This window comes from Trematomus bernacchii, unplaced genomic scaffold, assembly GCF_902827165.1.
Source record: "Trematomus bernacchii unplaced genomic scaffold, fTreBer1.1, whole genome shotgun sequence".
Lineage (NCBI taxonomy): Eukaryota > Metazoa > Chordata > Actinopteri > Perciformes > Nototheniidae > Trematomus > Trematomus bernacchii.
The window spans coordinates 5,663,960-5,684,671 of record NW_022988098.1 but is presented as its reverse complement, the minus strand read 5'-3'; the positions used below and the strand labels follow the sequence as shown (position 1 = coordinate 5,684,671).

The following is a 20,712-nucleotide window of genomic DNA, read 5'->3' as shown; positions in this document are numbered from 1 at the left end:
ATGATGAGTAATCTAATTATAATGTGTAAAATCTGTGAAATGCACCTTACTCCATTTCATCACATTGTATAACCAACTTACAGTACATGTGTTCATGCAGCCCTTGTTGCCCCATAATGCATGTCACCATAACCCTCTTCACTTCTAAATCATGACGACTGAAAAGCTTGGATTTGCCACATATTTCACAGGTCACAAATGTTAAATGACCACACATGGTATGATTTTTGAGCACAGCGAGTGGTTCGCTTCCATAAAACTCAAAGAACAACGACGGTGAATTGAAGCAGATTTGTAAATTGGAACGGGAGGCTGTTGTACTTTGTAAAAACTTGTTTTATGTCAAAGTCGTCCCTTTCTTGTGGTTTTTCTCTGTTCTCACGATGCAAAGATATTGACATAGCTCTGTACAACAAAAGCTCTCGTCTGGCCACAACCCTGAGAAGCATGACATCATGGGCTAACTTAAAGCTACGCTGGAGAGCGTCCAGATAAAAGTGGCAGGGTATGCGAGCCGTTTAAGCCCCATCTGGTGCGAGGACTGTGTATGCAGCCTCGGAGCTTTATTATACATGGCATGAAAGGATTACAGCACAACAGTTTATTTAGATTTACTTGAAGATCACTGATTTGGACCTGCTGCAGAGTCAACATTGACCTGGAGGGCATCAGAGCAGCCAGATGGACAGCTCTCACAGACCGCAAACTTCAAAACAATCCATATCTCTGAGACGATGAGCATCAAAGCATATCTTCTCAAAGTATAGATTAAAAACACCTCAAGACACATCACAGGATCATGAATATGAATGTGTTGATAACACAACGTAGATAAAAACAAAGGGAAGTCATTTGGAACTTTAATTTCAAGCGCACAAAATGCAAAAACAAAAAGTAGTCCTTAAGAGTAGATTGCTTCCTGAACGATCATTATCAAGCTCATTACATGCTCATCATCTTCATTTAGAAAAACAAAACCACTGGAGTGTGTCCTAAAGGTGTCATATAATAAAGTGTGATGAATCGTGTGTTATTGATTCAATGCTGCACACTGCACGGTTAAAAGAAAAAAAAGCATCCCAGTACTCGAGCTGCCATTCTCAGAGTAACTAATGATGTCCCGGAGGATTTGTGATTCTGCGAGCAGCGTTAGTTCTGCTCGAGCTGAGCATTCAACGTGATTCTGATAGATTGGGTGGACCCCTCAACTTATTCCTTGCCACAAAACCCACACTCTTATTAACAGTTAGGGCTGGTGATGCGTTCTCTCCATTGGTTTGCTCTTAATGGGTCAGTTCACCCAAATTGGAAAGAAATAAACATTTCTTACGCACCTGTAGTGGAGATAGACAAACAGCTCTGGGTTTTATTGTTATTGTTGCCTCTACAGTGCATTGCTGGTGAATGGAATTGAGTTGCTTTAGGTGCTGACAAGATTGAAGAAGAAACAACAACATCTCTCCCAAAATAGTGTCACTGTCATTTTAAGGTCTGTCGATTTTGTTGATCAACCGGGTCATTGATTTGTGAGAAAGTTGAGTTTATAAAATGCATTACAAAAGAGTCCCACTTACCTCCATTGTGTTGGTTGGGAGACAGATATCTCATACTGAGCAACGCTAACCAAAAACATCTGTTAGAGATAAGAGCATGTTTTTGCAGAAATATGAAAATACAATTGCATGAAATTGGCATGAAATGACATGCTAGCAGAAACTCCAAAGTGAAGTTGTGTTTAGGGTGGAAAGAAAACACAACAAAAAGATTTGCACAAATTAAAAAAATACACATTGTAGATTAACAATCTTAACAATGCCGCCAAGCAATTAGGTTTTTGGTGCTATTGCTTACATGCTCCAAAGTAAAGTTGCTACACACTGTTTCAGTTACATTTGTAGCGTCCTCTCTGGAAACTGAAGCACCGCGATATGAATTCCCATATGTATGGTTTCTCTCATATTTAAATTCCGTCTTTGCCCCTCATTCGACAGGACCTGTAGCTCGTAATCAGATTTTTGTTTCTTTCTCTCTGCCTACTGTGTTTTTGGCTAAAAGGTGACATTTATAAATTGCCATGTAGATAATTGCAATCAGAAGCAAAAAGGAGTAGCTTCTTTGAAACTTCATGGGCTTTTGCGATGTAATTTCATTTGCGCACAATTCCGAGTATTGGACCTTGAAACAGGTCAGATAGCAGTTGCATGTGATGCACTATTAATAGATCCACAATACAATCATTGTGTGTTTGTAGCCCAAACACATGGACAATTGGATGTTAAGAACAGATGAAAAAATACTATTCCCACCCACAGTTGTATGGGTTGCAGAACTGTTAGCTTTGATGTGTTTAACATACAAAGAAACAAGTATTTTTGAATGAATTTGATTAATTCTGGAGAAACTTGTTCCCTATTGATTTTCAGACTGTACTGACCCCCAGTAAACTTTAGCTGTGTTTAGCTTCAGGCTTCATTCTCAAAGCTGTGTGACCAAACATTTGTTTATTGATCGTCTTCTTAAGCTGTTTAGCTGCCGAAAAAGGTTGGCGTATTCTGAATAAGGCATAGTCCTATTCTTCTTTTACTCTGTTATTTGCTTGACCCATTTTATCCAAATGTTCTTACATTTAATCCGTCCAATTGCCATTAATGCGTAGAATTTGTATTTGTCTAGCTTCTATTTGTCATTTTGCTTTTTGTAAAGCACTTTGCTTATCAATATTTAGTCCACACCACACGTTTACTCTACATTATGTCATTACGGTGGCAAAAAGAGACACACAATGTGTTGAAAGACACAAACCAGGACAGCCTCAAGGCTAATCATTTCATATTCTTCTCCAAAATACAGAAGTTATTCAAGCTTTGCTGATTTGTGTGAACAAGTAGGTCAGAAACTGGAATGCTAAATAGGAGACTTGTGTTTTGTTCAAAGAATTATCATATTTTTGCACACAATGTTTTTAAACCAAAGCTACTGCTTGTTATTTTAGGCCCATCCCACACATTGTGATATTTATCTCTCACCGTGATCCTTTTCAGAATCTAAAATATTCAAATAAAAAGATATCTGGCTTTTCTTTTTGCACAGCGTTTACAGGAAGGTTGTGTTCGGCTGTGGGGTAGAGGTGTGTTTGTTTTCACGCCGCTGCAAAGAATATAAGCAGACGCTATCTCCATTCCCATCTGATCGGGCCAGGTAGAGCAGCAGTAGTATTGGCAGGCGAACACTCTTTGGACCGAATGCAGCCGAGGTATTTGCCTCTCAGGCATCTGACGTAGGACAGTGAGGAGAATATAATCAGCCCTGCAATCAAGTCAAGTATCTCCTTTGCATAATTCATCTTTGTTGTAGAAGTGTATTTTGCTGATTGAAAGATTTTACTATTGTTGTCATGCATGAATCACAATAGTAATCTGTGATTGATCTAGATTACGTTTAAAGTACTGGTAACTACTTGTATTTTGGAAGGAGATAAAACTAATACCTGTGTGGGGTTGTAATAAAAGAAATGCCTAACAAACTAGTAAGATAAATCCGAGGGTGTTTTCTTTACATCATTTCTAAATGATTGGCATGAAGTCCAACAATTTCAGACACTTAGCTAAAGCATTGACAAAACCACTGTCACAGAAAGGCACTGTGATCACCCTCCGTACAGTATAATGTGGGCTACACAGGGCAAAAGCTTATTTTCTACTCTACAAGCTTTTCCTCTGTTTTCACCGCACCTTAAGCGAGTGTAATTGCCATTTTTCATAGCTAAGGTTTGCTATTACACCAAGGTAGTGATGGTTGTTACTGATCCATGGTGTTCAGTCAATGAAATACATGTAACTTGTGCTGATTCCTTCGCTTTCTTTACCTTTTTTAGAAATGAACGCACACTTCCTCTTGTAATTCCACCATGAATGTTTGCCATGCAAGTTCATGGCAAACATTCATGGTGGAATTACAAGAGGAAGTTTGCGATATTTTCTATAACGCATCAAGGTTGCCATATTATTCGCAAGCTTTAACGCCGAAAGCCTTCGATTTTACCTAAAGAAATCCTTCTTTGTGAAGGTTCGGATGTATTGTTCACTACAGGAAATGTATCTACAATGTCAATATGCATTCTTAAATAAAGAACTATACAAGGTAACATTCGGGAGAAAACATTCTTAAGAGTGATACACACTCAAAAACTTATATTTACTTGTCGGCAACAAAAACAAACAGGCAAAAAACCCAAAGACTGTCATCATATTTTGATTTAAATATCGCAGCATGGAAGTTAACCCTAACACCACATTTTCTCCTCTGATTCTTCTGTTATTTTGGCAGAATATTCTATGTTCCTACAGGACTACATTGCTCATAAACTGATTGAGAAAACAGGGTTGCCTTCAAACAACATCAGAAAATGTAATTTCCTCAACATATTAAATGCCTATCAAGTGATCTCTTAAATCACACCACAGCTTCACGGGCCAAACAGGGAGAGAAGAACAATAGATCAAAAATAAGTAACATAATTTCACCCGTTAATCCGTATTTACTCTCTTGACGATAAATAACACCAGAGACAACCATCTCTTGATTATAATGGCACATGATTAGATTAAGGCTGCATTTAAAACTCTAAAAATACTTCATTTCTGCAACCGTTCAAATCGAGTCAAAGCCAGACCAGCGCATAAGGGAAAGCAATAACTATGACCTCAGTCTGTTATTTTGGTAATGGCTAATTAGAAGGGGCTTGTTTCCGATTAGCTCCTAATGTTACTTACACAGGCCATTGCCTTGTTTCCGTGTATATTGAGTTATCCCTCAGTGAATCCTGCTGCTGGAATAACTGGTTTGACTGTTCCAATCAGGCTGTTTGTTTTTCTCCTTGATCACATACACAATGTCTGACCATCATTCTTGCTTTCAACCCATTTCTTGTCACCTAATGTATGTTTCTGATTTCAGTGATCACTCCTCTGAAATTGTTCTGGTAAACTCCCAGGAGAGAGAACTGATATTTGGATGCATGGCTTTAATTATTTTTGTGAAGAAGTGACGGTGGTAATGATGCTAAGCTGTTGACAATGTTATCCCTCCAACATGTTTAGAGTACACAACAACACTACATAACAAAATATACAATATAGATCTAGTCATTAGAGCAATTTCAATCTGGAAATGTTAAATATTATCAGTAGTGAGAAAAGTACTAATGCCAGTCTAAAAATACTCATGTCCTGAGTTCATGATGTTAAGTTAAAGGTCAGAAGTGTTATCACCAAATTACTTATTATAACTTATTATGCAGAATGGCTCTTTTTAAAATGTATATAATATTCAGTTTTACCAATACACAGCTATTTTTTGTTTGGATACTTTGTGTACTATTGAGTGAAAGAGCACAAATATCATATAAACACGTCATGTTATTTATGTACACTTTCGGGTTCACATTAGGACTCTATTGGCTGGCAACTAGACTATAAGGTGAATAGGGGGCATTAGCGTGGCTTAATTGTTTGAAGCATGTCGACAGGCATTAGATAATAAACCCTTAAATATACAATCTATAAATCTATAATAATAATATATTTTTAAAGACATTTTTAATCTGAATCCCCGGTGTCACAGTGCCCAAAAAAAGTTGGAACACATGCTATGATGAAAATATTTCTGGGATGTGTTGTATTCACAGTTCAGTGAGCAATCGGAGGCTTTGGAGAAGCTGTGCTAACACCTGAAGCAGGGTGACAGCACAACTGGAGCTGCAGATAAAAGCTGCTCTGCTGAAAGCTCGTTGATAATGAGAACAGCGAGCATGAGGCGGAAAGCTGTGACTGTAGTGTTGACGTGGCAGGTTATCCAACCGGCATACTTCACACTTTCCCATGCATGGTGGATGAGCAAGAGCATGATATGAACAGTCCTTTTACTGTAGAGATCCGAACAACTGTTGATTGTTCATACTTTAACACCAACGGGCAAATGTGACCGTTACACTGAAGAAAAGATTGGATCAAACTAATTAGCGTTAATATTACAATCAGAGAAGAATACTTTATTTATCCCATGGGGTAAGATTTGCTCCCTGTTAGTGTATAAAAGTAAAACAAATGAAATAAAAATGAAATAAAAATGATATAAAAATTAAATAAAAATTAAATAAAAATTAAATAATTTAAATAATTTAAAGAAAAGAGAAATAAAATGAATAAATACAATTAAAAAAAATTAAATAAATAATAAAAAAATGAAATAAATAAAAATAAGAGAAAATTAAATAAAAGTATGGGTTCAAGTCAAAGTAAAAAGGTGCACATTGTCCTTCAATATACAGCAACAATAAATATATATATTTAATATATCAATATACACAGTGGTATAGGTACGTATCAATAAAGATATCGCAGTAAAAATTCTAAGTGATATGACTATTGCACGGTTGAATAATTGCACAGTTTATACAGCCTAATTATTGATTGTAAAGCACATCCTTTTAGTTAACCTATAGCCTAAAATCAGGCTCAAGGGCTAAAGTCAGATGGGATTCCTGATTGGTTGTTTTTAACTAACCCAGCAACCGTTTCATTATTTCCAGCAGAAAGAAAGTGAAGCCATATTGTAGTTGAACAGAAAAAGAGGATCTTAACGTGCGAGCGGAAGTCATATTTTGATGCCACTCGCCAACAGTCTCTGGGCTAGCTGTTCAGTGCCCACTCTGCCTCCATTTGTGTCACATCGTTTGTGGCCGGTGCCGATGAACATGACAGTATTTCCCCTCTGTATAGAAATCAGGGTCGATGGAATAGGACACACGCAGATGCTTTTTCCTGTTTAACTTAAAAAGATCTGAATACAGAGCACTATCAAAATGTCTCCGCTTTTATTATACTAGTCTGCGAGCAGCTCATTAGATTACTTATATTTGAATATGGTAATATATATACTGTGGAAAGACCAATGCTGAATACAAACACTCATTGCAAGCTTCTGTTATCATATCTTAAATATGAAATCTCTCTCAGTCGCATAAAATCACATCTATTTTTTACTTTAAAAGAATTTGTTATAGACTTTTCAGAGTTGCACCTTCCCCAGAGTTATCAGGCTGCTGTTCGCGAGTATAACAAAGGTTATTTTATTTTAATATGTTATATGTGAACCATTTGGTGGCTGCAAGAAAGTGTCTTGCAACTCCCTCGGGGCCCCAAACCACAGTTAAAGAGCAATTGTAATAAGGTGTTTTGGTTTGAGTTTGTCCTATCTCACAGATGTGCGATGCAATAATGTTCAAAATAGGTCTGCTGAAAATATTCGGATACTCATAAATCTAGTGGGTTTTTTTTTAGAGCTAGCATCATTGTAAACAATACATTTTATTCAAGACAGTTTACAGCTACACTGCGCCTATGGAAGGGTTTTACGATAACACATCTATCCTCATAGTTAGTGGCTTGCAGGATGACAAATGAAAATGGCTCAAAATCTGATATAAGGACATTTTGAATGACTCTGTACCGTCTCTTTTGTGTAGATAGCTCTGTTGTGACAAACTATTAACACACAGTCGGACTCCTTACTAAAACTCATGTCCACAGTTTAAAATGACTGTTACTGCCAGAAGGGTTAACAAAGGATTACAGTGTTGAAATGTATAAAAAAAGTTAGCGAGCAAACTTACTACTGAACATTAGCTATCTATCTACTAGCAAACATTAGCTATCGATCAAGGACAAATAATCTTATATTAAAGGGGACCTATCATGCAAAATGCACTTTTGTACGTCTTTTATACATGAATATGTGTCCCCGGTGTTCCAGGGAACTCACCAAGTGTCAGAAAACACAACCCTCTATATTTTCCTCCATACCCAAATCTCTAAAAAAAGGGGCTGCAACGGATCTGATAAAAACTGATCCAGATTTGATCACTGTCCTGACGTCAGGACGGTGGAGCTACGGCTATTGGGCCAACTCCACCAATCAGGAGGAGACAGCCACGGCCATTGCCGTTCGAAAGCGCTGGAGATGCTGTAGTACATATGCCAGGCCTGTAGGCGGTGCTGTTCTCACAGAATCTGCCCTTGCAAAAACAGAGCTAAAAAATGTCAAATTGAGCAAAATGAGGCATGGCTAAAATGCATGATCTGTTTGGTATTTTGAAAAAAAAAATATATAAAAATGCCTTATATAGGTATGGTCCTACACTATATTATTCAAATATAGCATGATAGGTCCACTTTAAGCATGATTTCAATTAATCCTCTGGTATACTCCAAAACACTGCTCTGTTCAAAGCTTCATAATTCGAAAAGTAATCATAATATTATAATAACTGACCTTGTTTTTAGTTCTACGTTTCCTTTTAATAGTTTTACTCGTTTTCGTCAATGGATGAAATGTGTTTCGGGGCCAAAGGGGATTTGTGTTGTTGCAGTACCACCAGTGACCAGTGGGCAAAGTGGAAAGGCTACATGTGTCCTTCTGGATTGTTGCAGAAAAACAATATAACAAAAGTATAATTTGGGATTTAGACAAATGCTTGAGTACAGTCCAAGTATGCTCAGTCATTTTATTGCACCATTTAGATTTTAAAATATCTTATTTTTAAGTCTGAGAGGTCATTGAGTGTCTAAGGACTATCCTCTGGGAAGCATGAACATAGTCAGCAGAATTAAATATTGTAATTTGATATGTCTGACTATGGAAATAAAATAAATATGGGAGAGTCATCAAAGAGTCAAAAAATAGTTTAAAAAAAAATCTTGAAATAATAAAATATATTAAACATTAAATGGGTTTAATATGAATATGAAATCATATCCATTCAACAGTGTGGTTCGTCTTTTAACTTTTTTTTTTAACCGATGTTTTATTTAATAAGCTGAGATAAGAGGTGCCAAGTATACTTTGGATGTTATTTATGGTCGCAGTGGGAACAGAGCTTCCAGAAAATCTGCAATGCTTCACATGCTTCAGAAGGAACTTTCTCTTTTTTTTCTGATAGATTCTCAAGTGCCTTCCTCCCCCCTGCTGAGGGACTCATCTGTTCCTGATATTACACACTTGTGAGTGGAAACCTCTGTAACGAATGCATTATGTTAGTCCATCTGAAAAAATGCTGAAGGCTTTATACAAGCTACGACGCTCTGCTGATAGTTTCAGGTAGAAAACACACTGATTGCACATCATCATTACATATATAGGCCTACAATGTCAAATGTGATGCTGTGTTCAACTATAGGTCATTTTTTCCAGTATTATTCATGAAGTGAGAAAACATTTTTAAGGCATAATGCTTATATTTTGTGTTTGCTTATTTCATTTATATAGTACAATTGATTCAACAAACTGTATGTTTAGGAATTGCATCAAGTAGCAGATGCCATCTTTCCCATTAGCAGCTTATGTTAACACTATGTGGTAAAAGAATGACTCATGATGTATACAGAAATGTGCATGAGAGACATATTTCATATTGCTTATCCACACAGTAAAAGTGACCACCATTGTTTATGATTCTGTACACATCTTGTCTTCACGTGGGGGCAGTATAACAAGGTAACATTTCTTGGGATTTACATGATCCTTGTATATACATTGTTATCCACAGTAGATTTATGGAAAGTCGTGTGAAATGTCTGAAATAAACGATGAAAAAAAGAACATAAGCTTTCTACAGGGGGCCAGATCACTTGTGTTGCAGGTCAGATCGCTACTGCATAAGCTGCTAAATATTACAGAAGTCCAGGACATAGCAAGGATACTGAACTTGCCCGGGGGCCACTTTCAAGAAATAACAGGAGGCCAGGGGCCAGTTAATTGCCTGTTTTCAACCTTTCAACATTTTCTGTCCTTACTCATCTTTGCCAAGAGGCATGTCCATTAGCAGCAGCCTCTTGACAGTTAGTTGTTCGAGAGGAAGTTTGTGGACATTTCAGGCTCAACAGTTTTTGAAACAAACAAACTCATTGACTTTATGTTATGCAAAGCAAATTCCATGACATTGTGTACGAGAGAGAGCTCAACCAGACTACGAACTGTATGTTGAGTATCACTGTTCAAATATCAAACTAAAGGTTATTCTTGCATGTATGTCCAACTTTAAAAGAAAATGCAAATAGAAACTTTTGATTTAGATACTTTTATTGAGTATGAAATGGTGGCAAAAATGGATATTCAGTCATAATGAAAATCTTTGTAAAAATAGCGTGTTTGGTTTTCATATTCCCCATGCCTAACCAGCATTGAACACAGCATGATTGGTGTCGTTATTATAATCCATGTTTAGATTTCCTCTCTTGTATTATTTTTAGGACTGATCGTTGCTACATTACCATTTGCATTATTCTAAATTGTATACTTGTGTGTCTTATTGGAGTGTTGTGTTATATGTATCGACAACTTGCTGTACTTGGAGAAACCAAAGACACATTTCCGAGGAGGTGACAATAAATTCATTTGAATCTAATCTGATCCAAACGTCTTTCTTTCCATCTATGGATATTGAGATTAATTTATGAAGCTGTTTCAATACAATGGGTGGTGGAGGTCGAGCTGCTGCAGCACAGGCAGTGTGACAAACATAAAGACCCTTATTAACACTAAAGGACACACAAAAATAAGAAGATGAACCTTAAAATGAGCATAATAGGGGCCCTTTAAACAAAATACCCATATTTTTGTAGCATGAGCTCCTAATAAATTACTTCTGTTTTACTTATTCTGGGAAAACTCTTTGGTAAATCACATTACTAATACAAATAAACAAGTATTAAACGGTCTTGAACTAATCTCAGGCAGACATGCAACAAAATCAAATCAAACCACAACTGTTATCTTAGCAGCACCTACTGTATATCATAATAAACGACTTACGTGTCCATTCATGCACTAACCAAGCAAAAAAGGTGTAAAGGGCAGGTTTTCTCACAGTAATTATTGTAATAATAGCATCAACAGCGCTGGTGACACCACCAATAAAACTTGTTCTACATGTAGTAATAATTATTATTTTTCTTTGGTCCAGAAGGGCAGCTCAGCCAAATGGGGCCAAAGGCACTGTTTACTCTGTCTGCACATCTCTACCATGATGTTTTAATTAGCTTCTGTTTGTGACTGCAGATTTAGGTCAGATTGAGACGTTACTTCAGTTCATATAAAATGGGGATTTTCTGTACCTGCAGTTTCGCTGTCGGGTAAATCCGGGTTCCACTGACCCACATCCTGTTTCAAACCTCCCTGTGAGAATGCATAGCCGTCTGCTGTGAGAAACCAAGCAAGACATTTATTGGCTTCCCTTCATGTACACAGAGCAATTTGTGATACAGATCTCTTTAGCAACGGCAAATATTTGGTACATCACTATCTCTGCTGTGGATCTACTTTTGTTTTTCTGCATTTGATTAACAATTTACGCCTAGTGAGACGCCGTTGTGTGGCACAACACTCTCACAGTCAATTAAGAGTGTAAAACCAGTATGCTATCAAGAGTGTACCTCAAAAACACCGCTGCTCACACCTGTGTTGTGCAATCATTACTGATTCACATGTTTATGCCTGTGAGGATGTTGTGACGGTTGAGCTGCTGTTCTCTGTCAAAACAGACCGACAGGGTTATTTGGATCACCCCATCTGTCAGTGGCCTGTTAGCAAAGACCAGTGTACACCATTGTTGGTTCCCAGCCACTAGACCAAACCGTCTATAAGGTCACCCTGAGATCTTTCCAAACAGCCTTTAAAAGTTACTTATTGACTCAAGGCGCCGGAGCCACAAAACTCCTTTTCCCCCTCGTGAAAGGCACAATAAGTCACTGATGTTTGCAAGAAAAACAAACCATAGTATTGGCGTATAAATCACTGGGGAGCTAGTCTCGGTTTTGACAATATTACTGACTCCCGAGGGAGTTGCAGGCACATGAGAAACCACAGCGAGATGATAGTGTATTTCTTTTGTAAGTACATCGTGTTTCAGCGCAACATGAAAAGGCATCCCGAAAAGCAATAACTCATCTTTGTAGTTTCCCACATGGCCCTCATGTCTTTGACATATCTAAAGAAGAGTGGTGATGATTACTAAATGGCCCAACTCCAAACGCAATATATACAAAACACCCCCATCACACATGCTGAAAACTCGATCTCTCTGTTGCCTTACAACAAAGGCTTCCAGCAAGAGGGTTCAACAATGAAACCCAGGACCAATCTCTTCATGTCACTCAATTGGATTACACACTTTTTCTACACATCTATTATTGGATTATATGTTTTAATGAGAAATAAATGATAGTTCTCGGTTAAAGGAATACTAAGACATTTTTGGAAACAGGCAAATGTGCTTACTTAAAAATGATAAGTATACTCTTGTGTTTTTAGACTTCGAAGCTACAACCAACAGGCCATTAGTTTAGCTTAGCATAAATAAGCACATAACTGTGTGCAAAATAGCCAATGAGCACATTCCTTTAAATTAGAATCAGCTGATGCAATAAACCAAAAACACCTGGATGCTTGAAATGATCTTCAGATGCCATTTTGACCTGCAGGTCTGGGAGGAGCGTTTTAGTCTGGTCTATCCTGACCCCACACTCACAGTTTAGGCTGGAGGACTGGGATTAACTCTTATCTTCACTGGTACGTTGTCTGTCTTTTGGGCTGGACCCAACATGGACTCGTCTGAGCCCCCTCTGTTGCCACTTCACAAAGCTTCATGGAAAACATTCCTGAACAGACAAGTCCAGTAGATAACATATCAGTTCCTTTAACAAACTGTACCATAAGAATCCAAAAAGAATCTCATAGCTTTCTCTGACTCCAACATGGTCTATAAAAAAACAACAGTTTATTTATTCTCACTCCATTTTGAGAGCAAACATTTCCCTGACTGAATAGGCACTCTCGCAGTAAACAGCCATACACAGACAGGCAGGTTGTTTGTTCCTGGGTTGAAATAATAAATCACAGAGGGCAGGTCGGCAAAGAGGTCGAGAGGCTGGTTGTAGCTGCTGGTTTGATTCTGCAGCCCTAACCTCAATAATAATACTTCCAAGGTAACCTGAACCAAATGTGCTAGATTTCATATCTGCTTTAATCTCTGAACTGTGAAAAGATATATTGAGCTGATGTGCATGAAATAACTCCAATCAGTTTGTGAGAAGTGGCGAAAGAAAAGGTGTTAATGCAAAACCCTCTCTTTCATTCTTTCATTTCTTCTCTTTCTAAAGGTTATTTAAAAAAAGAATCAAGCCGCGATCTAAAGAGTACCTGCTATGAAAAGTATGTCATCGCAGAGTGAGTATGAATCAGGCGGCACTCACACAGTACAAGGACCTTTGGCGTGACTGCACAGAGTTTTTCTTCCACTTCATCTAAGACAACCCATAACATCAGTGTAGGATTAACTGAGAGCTCAAACTCTCTCTGTCACACTTTGTCCATGAAGTCTTTGATAAGCCCTTGTTTTTAGTTCTGGATAATGCACATATGGAAAAGTTTTATTGAGCATGGCATTGCATAAAACTGGATTTCCGAAAAGAGGGGGCAACCAGGAACGGGTGTCTCATCAAGGCGGGGTCAGAACCAACAGCGTTTCTGCCTTAGCAGCAAAGGCCATTCTCCTCCTTCCCTGAACACATGCAGGGTGCACACTGAGTTTAATTTACATTTCAAATACATTCACTATAGAGGCCTCCTGCTGGGATTAAGAATGCACTCAATTGTCAAAGTGATCAAATTATGCAATACCATGCTTCCTTTGCATAAATAGTGTGGTGAGAGGTGTGTGCGAACAAGAATCCCACGGTGGCATCTTAGATATTAATTTTCATACCGCACACCACGATCAAGCTTGATTTTTTCCCCACTTTTCCCCAATCTCCTCCTTGTTTAAAGTGTGTTGTAACTTGAACGTCTCACTTGTGGTTGTTCTAGTAGTGTCCTTCCAAAGTTGCTTGTTTTCACAAGTGTTGTGCATGCCTGAGCGCTCACCCCCCGAGTTTTTTTAAGTATCTAGCAGTCTTGTCGCCTGACTTGTGTAACATTTATGCATTGTGGAATTTGGCAGTTTATCCCTGAGAAACATTTGATTACAACGATAGGGCTCCATGTTAGACTTTATCTGACATGTTGAAATACATTGTTATCCCTACAGTATGTAGGCTGAATAAAAATTCCAGACTATGTATGAAAACAAATAAGGGCTTCCTGCAGCAGGTATAAGTCAAGTTTAAAATATCTAACATAACTTAAAATCTGGACATAATTGAAACCATAGTGTATTTAAAGTTTACATGCATCTATTATCTATAAAGCTTTTATATTTTGAAAGCAAAAAAAGGTTTATAATACCATAGTCTCAACCTTAAATGCGCATTTAATAGAGTAGTTACGGTAGAGAAGTCATCCATACTTTCGCCCCTCAAAATGCTGCCTTCAGGGACTGTTGGAATCATTGTTTATTCCGCTTTGTGTCACATGAACATCGTTTAAGAGAGTTTGAATTGTGTTATTTTTATCACCACGTCTGTAGAGTCATTAATAGCAAATATAATGTTGACATTTTGCAGAATAGACTGCAACTGTAGCTTTATAATTATCTATGATGTCTATTTTTAGGTTGCATTGTTTTTTAATAACAATCAACTTCATCCAGATGTTGTCTTTTGTATTTAAAAGGTATACGATAAGTATATTTCTCCTTCAAAAATTAACTCAAGTGATTATATTTTACGTTTAAAAACTTTTCAAACTTTTTGGAGAAGATTTACGAGGCGCACTTGAACGCACCAAAAGTCTCGGTCAATTAGTTGAGTTTAGACAGTGAGGAGAGCCTGTAGTCGGTCTGTGAGCACTCCACCAATGACCAGCTAAAAACGCCCCACTGCTCCGACTCAGAACAGCGGGGGTGGGGAGTGAAAAAGTTTGGCTTTGGACTTTCGGAAACCATGGGATTCGAGCTGGACCGCTTCAAGGGCACCGTGGACCCGGATTTTAAATGCAACTTGTGCAACAAAGTGCTGGAGGACCCGCTGACGACTCCGTGCGGTCACGTCTTCTGCTCCGGCTGCGTGCTGCCCTGGGTCGTCCAGCAGAGCAGCTGCCCCGTCAAATGTCAGCGCATCTCCGCCAAAGAGCTGAACCACGTCCTGCCCCTGAAAAACCTCATCCTGAAGCTGGAGATCAAATGTGACAACCACGCAAGGGGCTGCGATGCCGTGGTGAAGCTGCAGCATCTGCCTGAGCACACCGAGATGTGCGACTACACCCCGGCCAAGTGCAGGAATAAAGGATGCACGGAGGTCCTCAGCCTCGGGGACATGGATGCTCACATGCGGGAGACGTGCGACTGCAGACCGGTGGGGTTGTGCGAGAGCGGCTGCGGCTTGATGCTCACTCTCAGAGAGCAGAGATTAAAGAGCCACTGCTGCCTGAGAACCCTGAAGGCGCACAACAGCGCACTGCAATGCAAAATCATCAGCCTGGATAGAGAGTTCAAGCAGCAGACTATTAAAGCCAACAAGAGGGAGAAGGCACTGCTGGCTCAACTTTCGGAAGTGCACAGCGAGCTGCAGATGACAGCTCTGAAATATCAGAAGAAATTCACCGAGTACAGCGAGAGGATCGATTCCCTCACCAAGACCGTGGCTTTCTCATGCAAGGTAGGCTACTTTTAAGGAGTACAAGCAACTTTTGTCCTCTTGTACACTGTTACTTTCTCCCTGTCACTGAGGGATAACCTGCATTCTGATTTAAAACACATACAAGTACAAACAATCCAACCTGCTATACTTCTAAAATGTTGATTCTGATTGTTCATTCTGGTGCATAAATTGCATTTTCCTCCTCATTAATCCTTGTTTCTGTGCCAACTTTATTTAAAATATCTTCCTCAAAATGTTTGCTTGCTATCTGGGACTTACTCTTCCCTTTACTTGGCTTCCATGTTGTTTGGATAGTTTTTAACTACTCCCCAGATGAAAATAGAACTTTATTTGAGGATTTATCTAAGGGATTGTCCTCCTTCAAAGTTTTCAGGAGTCCTCCAGTGCCTTTTCTTCACTGTCTGTTTTTGAAACATGGATGTCAGCTGTGCCTGTGGCCAGCTGGCAGTCAATGGGGGAGGGCCAAATATTTACTGCAGTTCTGTACACAACAAGAGCCAGGTTGCAGTTATATTGCCTCCTCGCAGCATGCTTGTTTGAGGCTCTCTGTCATCGGGTGTTAGCCCCTTTCCCCCTGAGACAATCATAACAAATTAGAACCATGGATGTAGCAAAGTTACTGGCACCAAAGTGGTATGTGTTGTTGAAGAGAGTGGAGATCAGTTCCCATATTTGAAGAGCTAAAAGTCCCCATGTTTTGTGGATACTGCACAGTGATAATGGATAAAAGGTGGAGTATTTCCTGCTGGTCACTGCTGGTTAATAATGTATCTAAATCTGTGGGCTAACACGGGCCCCTGTTGAGGTCCAGGAGCCCTGGTGTAAGGGTGTTTTATGGCTCAAATAAAAAATAAAAAACTAATGCCTCCTGTAACAACCAATTATCAACATCATAAAGGATGGAGTAGTTCATAAGTAACTTAATGAATTGAATTAGTGCATGGTGGTTGCACTGCTGCTGTGATCAGCAGAGGGGAGGGGTCCTACTGTAATAATCAGGCTTAGTTATACAATCTGTCTAAGAACAGGAGGTGGAGCTTTTGATAGGGCACACACTGCTGACAGGGTTACATAAAGTAATGTGGATGAATGGGAACCTTCATGGATACTGCTCTTTAAACTTACACCTCTTAAAGGGAAAGTCTGGATGTTTTGAAGTACAGGAGATGGTGGTCAGCACGTCTAAAGTTTAGGAAAAACAGACATTAGTACTGGCATGAATGCAAAGCAATTTTCTATACTATATTTATTATATTTTCACCGCTTTACCTTGCAAACACAGAGCCCACTCTGACTGGGAACTGAAGCTGTTATATTCATTCAAGCTGTCTTAAAACTCCCCCAGACACCAGAGTTATTGTTCTTCCGCTGCCTTGATCAGTTATTATAGCTCACGGTTTGTTTCTGTTCTTGTGTGACTCTGTTGATTCTGAACTAACTCTTTAAAACACCAAAGTCACACGATAACACAAACAAACTAACCGATTGAGGCAGCAGTAGACCAGCAACTCCAGTGTTTTGCGAGGTAAAATAACAATTTTCGTCAATGCTATGAAAATATTCTGAACTCAAGTAGATTTTTTTAGGTGGGCCTTTCTTTAAGGTGGCTTACATATGTTTTGCTTCTTCCCCTGCCCATAGCAGTACATTGCTTAGTACTTTTGTCTGCTCCTTCAAACTGGGGATTTTCTAACCGCCATCTACTGTAGGTAAAACACTCACTATTGACCTTATACAACCCTACATCCGAACCAACCTTTTAACTCTCTTTTTTTGGTCATTGAAGTTTCAATTTCTCACTCAACTGCACATCTTGTTTAAGTGACATCTTCCAAAAACCTCTCTCTTCTCCTTTTTTTTTGGTCCTCTTTTCACTTGGTGGTTTCATTTCTTCGCTATGAACTCAATACCCAGAAAAACATGTTCCGCTAGAATGGCAAATTGCGCATCAAAATCACCGATCCGGGGAAATGGTGAAATCGCTCATGCTGGCATACAGGAGCTTGCTGGGCCTGAAACACAGCTGGTTATCATAGTTCATTTGACAACTGTGTTCCACTCCTGCCACTCCTGAGATATGTTCAGTGTATGTTCAGAGGTAACAGAAGTGCTTTGTTCTGAAATGTACATAAAAAAGCAGGAATTGTTCCAGAAGTCATTCACTTAAGAGAAAGAGCAGGTCGGATGAAACTACATTTTGTGGATGATCTGGTTTGTTGGAAACCTTTTTTTTTTTTTTTTTTTTAGAAAGACTCATTCATTGTGTCCAGTCAAGCAGAGAGCAGGCTTGTTTGGTGGGAGAGCCTCAACACACATGGCTACATGAAAAGGAGCATAACAAGTGGGATTAGCTGTGGTGGGCGGGCGACTTGCAGACTGCTACTGAAGCCCCCTCAAAGCATTACTTCCTTTTTTTATGATGTCAGTAATCAAATGTTATCAGGTTTGGTGACACTCATTGCCTCTCTCATGGGGGACATAAGGATTTGTCAAAGCAGGAAAAGCCCAGGTTAATGACATTTATAATGGCTCTGTTCTTTTTAATCCATGCTAGGGAGCCAGCATTCATAATGCCATGAACCTGGAACAGCTAAATGGAGTGCATCCGTTACTACTAGCCATGTTTCACAAAGGTACATTTCCATGGTGAAAGTGCAGTTTTGTTGTGACATGTTTCTTCCTCGATTTACTGTGGAAGAGGGAATACGGGGCCTATCGTTACGGGTAACCTACTTTAGTTTGTTTTTGCTACTCCGTCGCTTCTCGGCTTGGACTTCCTGAGCCAGATGGAGGGTTTTAATGTCTTCGTTTAATAACCAGGAAGCGACTGTGAAGGAGATCAAGCTGACCTGCATGTGGAATTACTGACATGAGTTTCCAATAATAGTCCTGACACTTTTGAAATGTCTTGTCTACCATAGCAATAAAACAAAGCCAAAACAAAGCAGCTCAGATCTTCCTCTGGGTCACTTCAGGGCTGCTAGAATTGCTCTCACACTTTCCATTTAGTTTCATCTCTGTTTTTGTACCGAGTTCCTCTTCAGCTGCCGTGGATGACGGTGTTTGTACTTGATGCGATAAAGAGTGTCTATCAAAATCACAAGACATAAAACAGATTGAGCCTCACATTGAATTTGATTTGGGAAATCATGGGCTCAATTGGATTAGGCTAATTGTGGTCTAATTTTAAAGCATGAATCTATGATAATTTAACAGTATAATGTAGCCCATTAGTTATCACATATTCATTGGTGCCAATTTAATATGTCATAAATCACATTAACAGCTATTGAGAAGTCACTGAAAACACGAGTTCTGGGCATTTTATTTGAGAGTAAACCTTCAAATAAAGAAATTGATTAGGTTGCTGATTCCTTTTTATACATACTTTGGCTTCACTAATGATCTAATTGATTTGAAATCCATCACATCATCACACACAAACTGCTATCAATTAACCACCATGATCAAGCCACTGAGTTTCTGCCTCTTCAAGGAATACTGGACTTCCGCATCATTGTAGCCGTCCATTGTTTCTAATGCTAGTATAGGTTGAATGCAAAGTCATAATTTCACTGTGTAGAACCTCAAATGTGTTTTGATTCGATTCCTCTTTTGCCATTTCCATTCCTTAAGTTAACGTTGTCATTCTCGGATAAATAAAAAATACAACAAATCTTAATGGATCGAAGTAGAAATAAAACAACTAGGCCTACACTATATCAAAAACATCAGTTAATACACTCAGACACAACAACTGGTGCAGTCTAAATAATTAGCAAACATTAATGTGCTTGGAAAGTAGTGAGCATCTGACTGGATAAATGGGACTTTCTTCATTCAATAAACAGGCATGCAATAGATAATGGTCGTTTTGGGGGGTGAGAAGTATCCCCTTCAATTCTAGGCCAATGAAACATTTTGTTCTCCATTACAGTACCTTCACTATAATAAGATACGTTTTAAGAGGCAGACTGAGGGAAGCAGTTTGATGCAGGACAGACTCGGAAAGTGTGACTGTTGCTGAGGAGTGCGCCAAGGGAGCAGCAGACCAACATTTCTCTGCCAGTTTGCTCTCTTTCCTCGCTGTCTTGTTCTTCTTTTCCCATTAAAGTTAATGTTTACTTGGCATCTCTTCCATGTGTTCCAGTGTGATCATGTTTTGCCTTTTTGGTGGTGTTATTTTTTATCACCTAGGCATACCTTTTTGTTTAAGTAAATACACAACCTCCTGAAGAGATTAACCTCATTTTTTAGGGATTAGAGACTTGCTAGAGTGTTCACAGATGTGGAAAAAACGCTCCTTAATTACTCTGAGTTCATTTTAATGGTTCTCGAGGACAAAATGCAAATAACCTTTTAAAATTCTTCTAATTTGTTATGAGGGCTTGTGGCTAATTCAGTTTAACTCCAGTAAAGGACTCGTTTCTTATTTTTTTGTCAAATCAAGTTTTCACTTGACGCCCAACTGTTTTCTTGTTGACAGTAACGGCTGTAGTCTCTCTAATGGGGAGGCATGTGTCGCTAATGCTGTGCCGTGACACATTGCAGGAGCACACATTCCTGAATGGCCTGACATGCACATGATGGTCTTTTTAGAATATAGGGCAGTAAGGACACTGTACATGCCAAGCTTTATATTTAGTCGCTCTACAGAATGTAGCAGCATACTGGAGTGGCAGCTGAAATTATGTTTCCTCATAACTCCCTTTAAGTCCTGCTTGGAAAACAACTATTAAGAGCTGACTGTGCTGGTTTCCCAGAGGTTTTCATGTCATGTTGTCACTGAGTAAGAGGTCCTCTGGTGTATTAATTTACAAAGGACAACAGTTTTTGAGGGGGAAGGGCTTTTCTGAATGGTCACTGTTGGTCTTTCGGCTTGCTGAGCCGGGAGTGGCCAAAGCCAAAGCTGATTGATTTGAGAAAAATATTCAGTTATTGTTTTATTTTTCCGACAATATTAGCCAAATACTAATATTATGGTTCAAAGCCACGGAATGGATTAAAATGGATAGTTGAAAACAACAAATCATTTTTTTTATGCAGAAGAAAAAACAAATAG

At 38.9% G+C, this 20,712-nt stretch overlaps 1 protein-coding gene across 2 annotated transcripts in view; it reads left to right on the top strand.

Annotated features, from left to right (window-relative positions):
• Positions 1–14,814: 14,814 nt before the first annotated feature.
• pdzrn3b (PDZ domain containing RING finger 3b) overlaps positions 14,815–20,712 on the top strand; it is a 101,787-nt gene continuing 95,889 nt past the window's right edge. For both annotated transcript variants that reach the window (XM_034121764.1, XM_034121763.1), the window contains exon 1: positions 14,815–15,647. In XM_034121764.1, the coding sequence (XP_033977655.1) occupies positions 14,934–15,647 (714 nt within the window). In that variant the 5' untranslated portion in view covers positions 14,815–14,933. The remainder of the gene's footprint in view (positions 15,648–20,712) is intronic.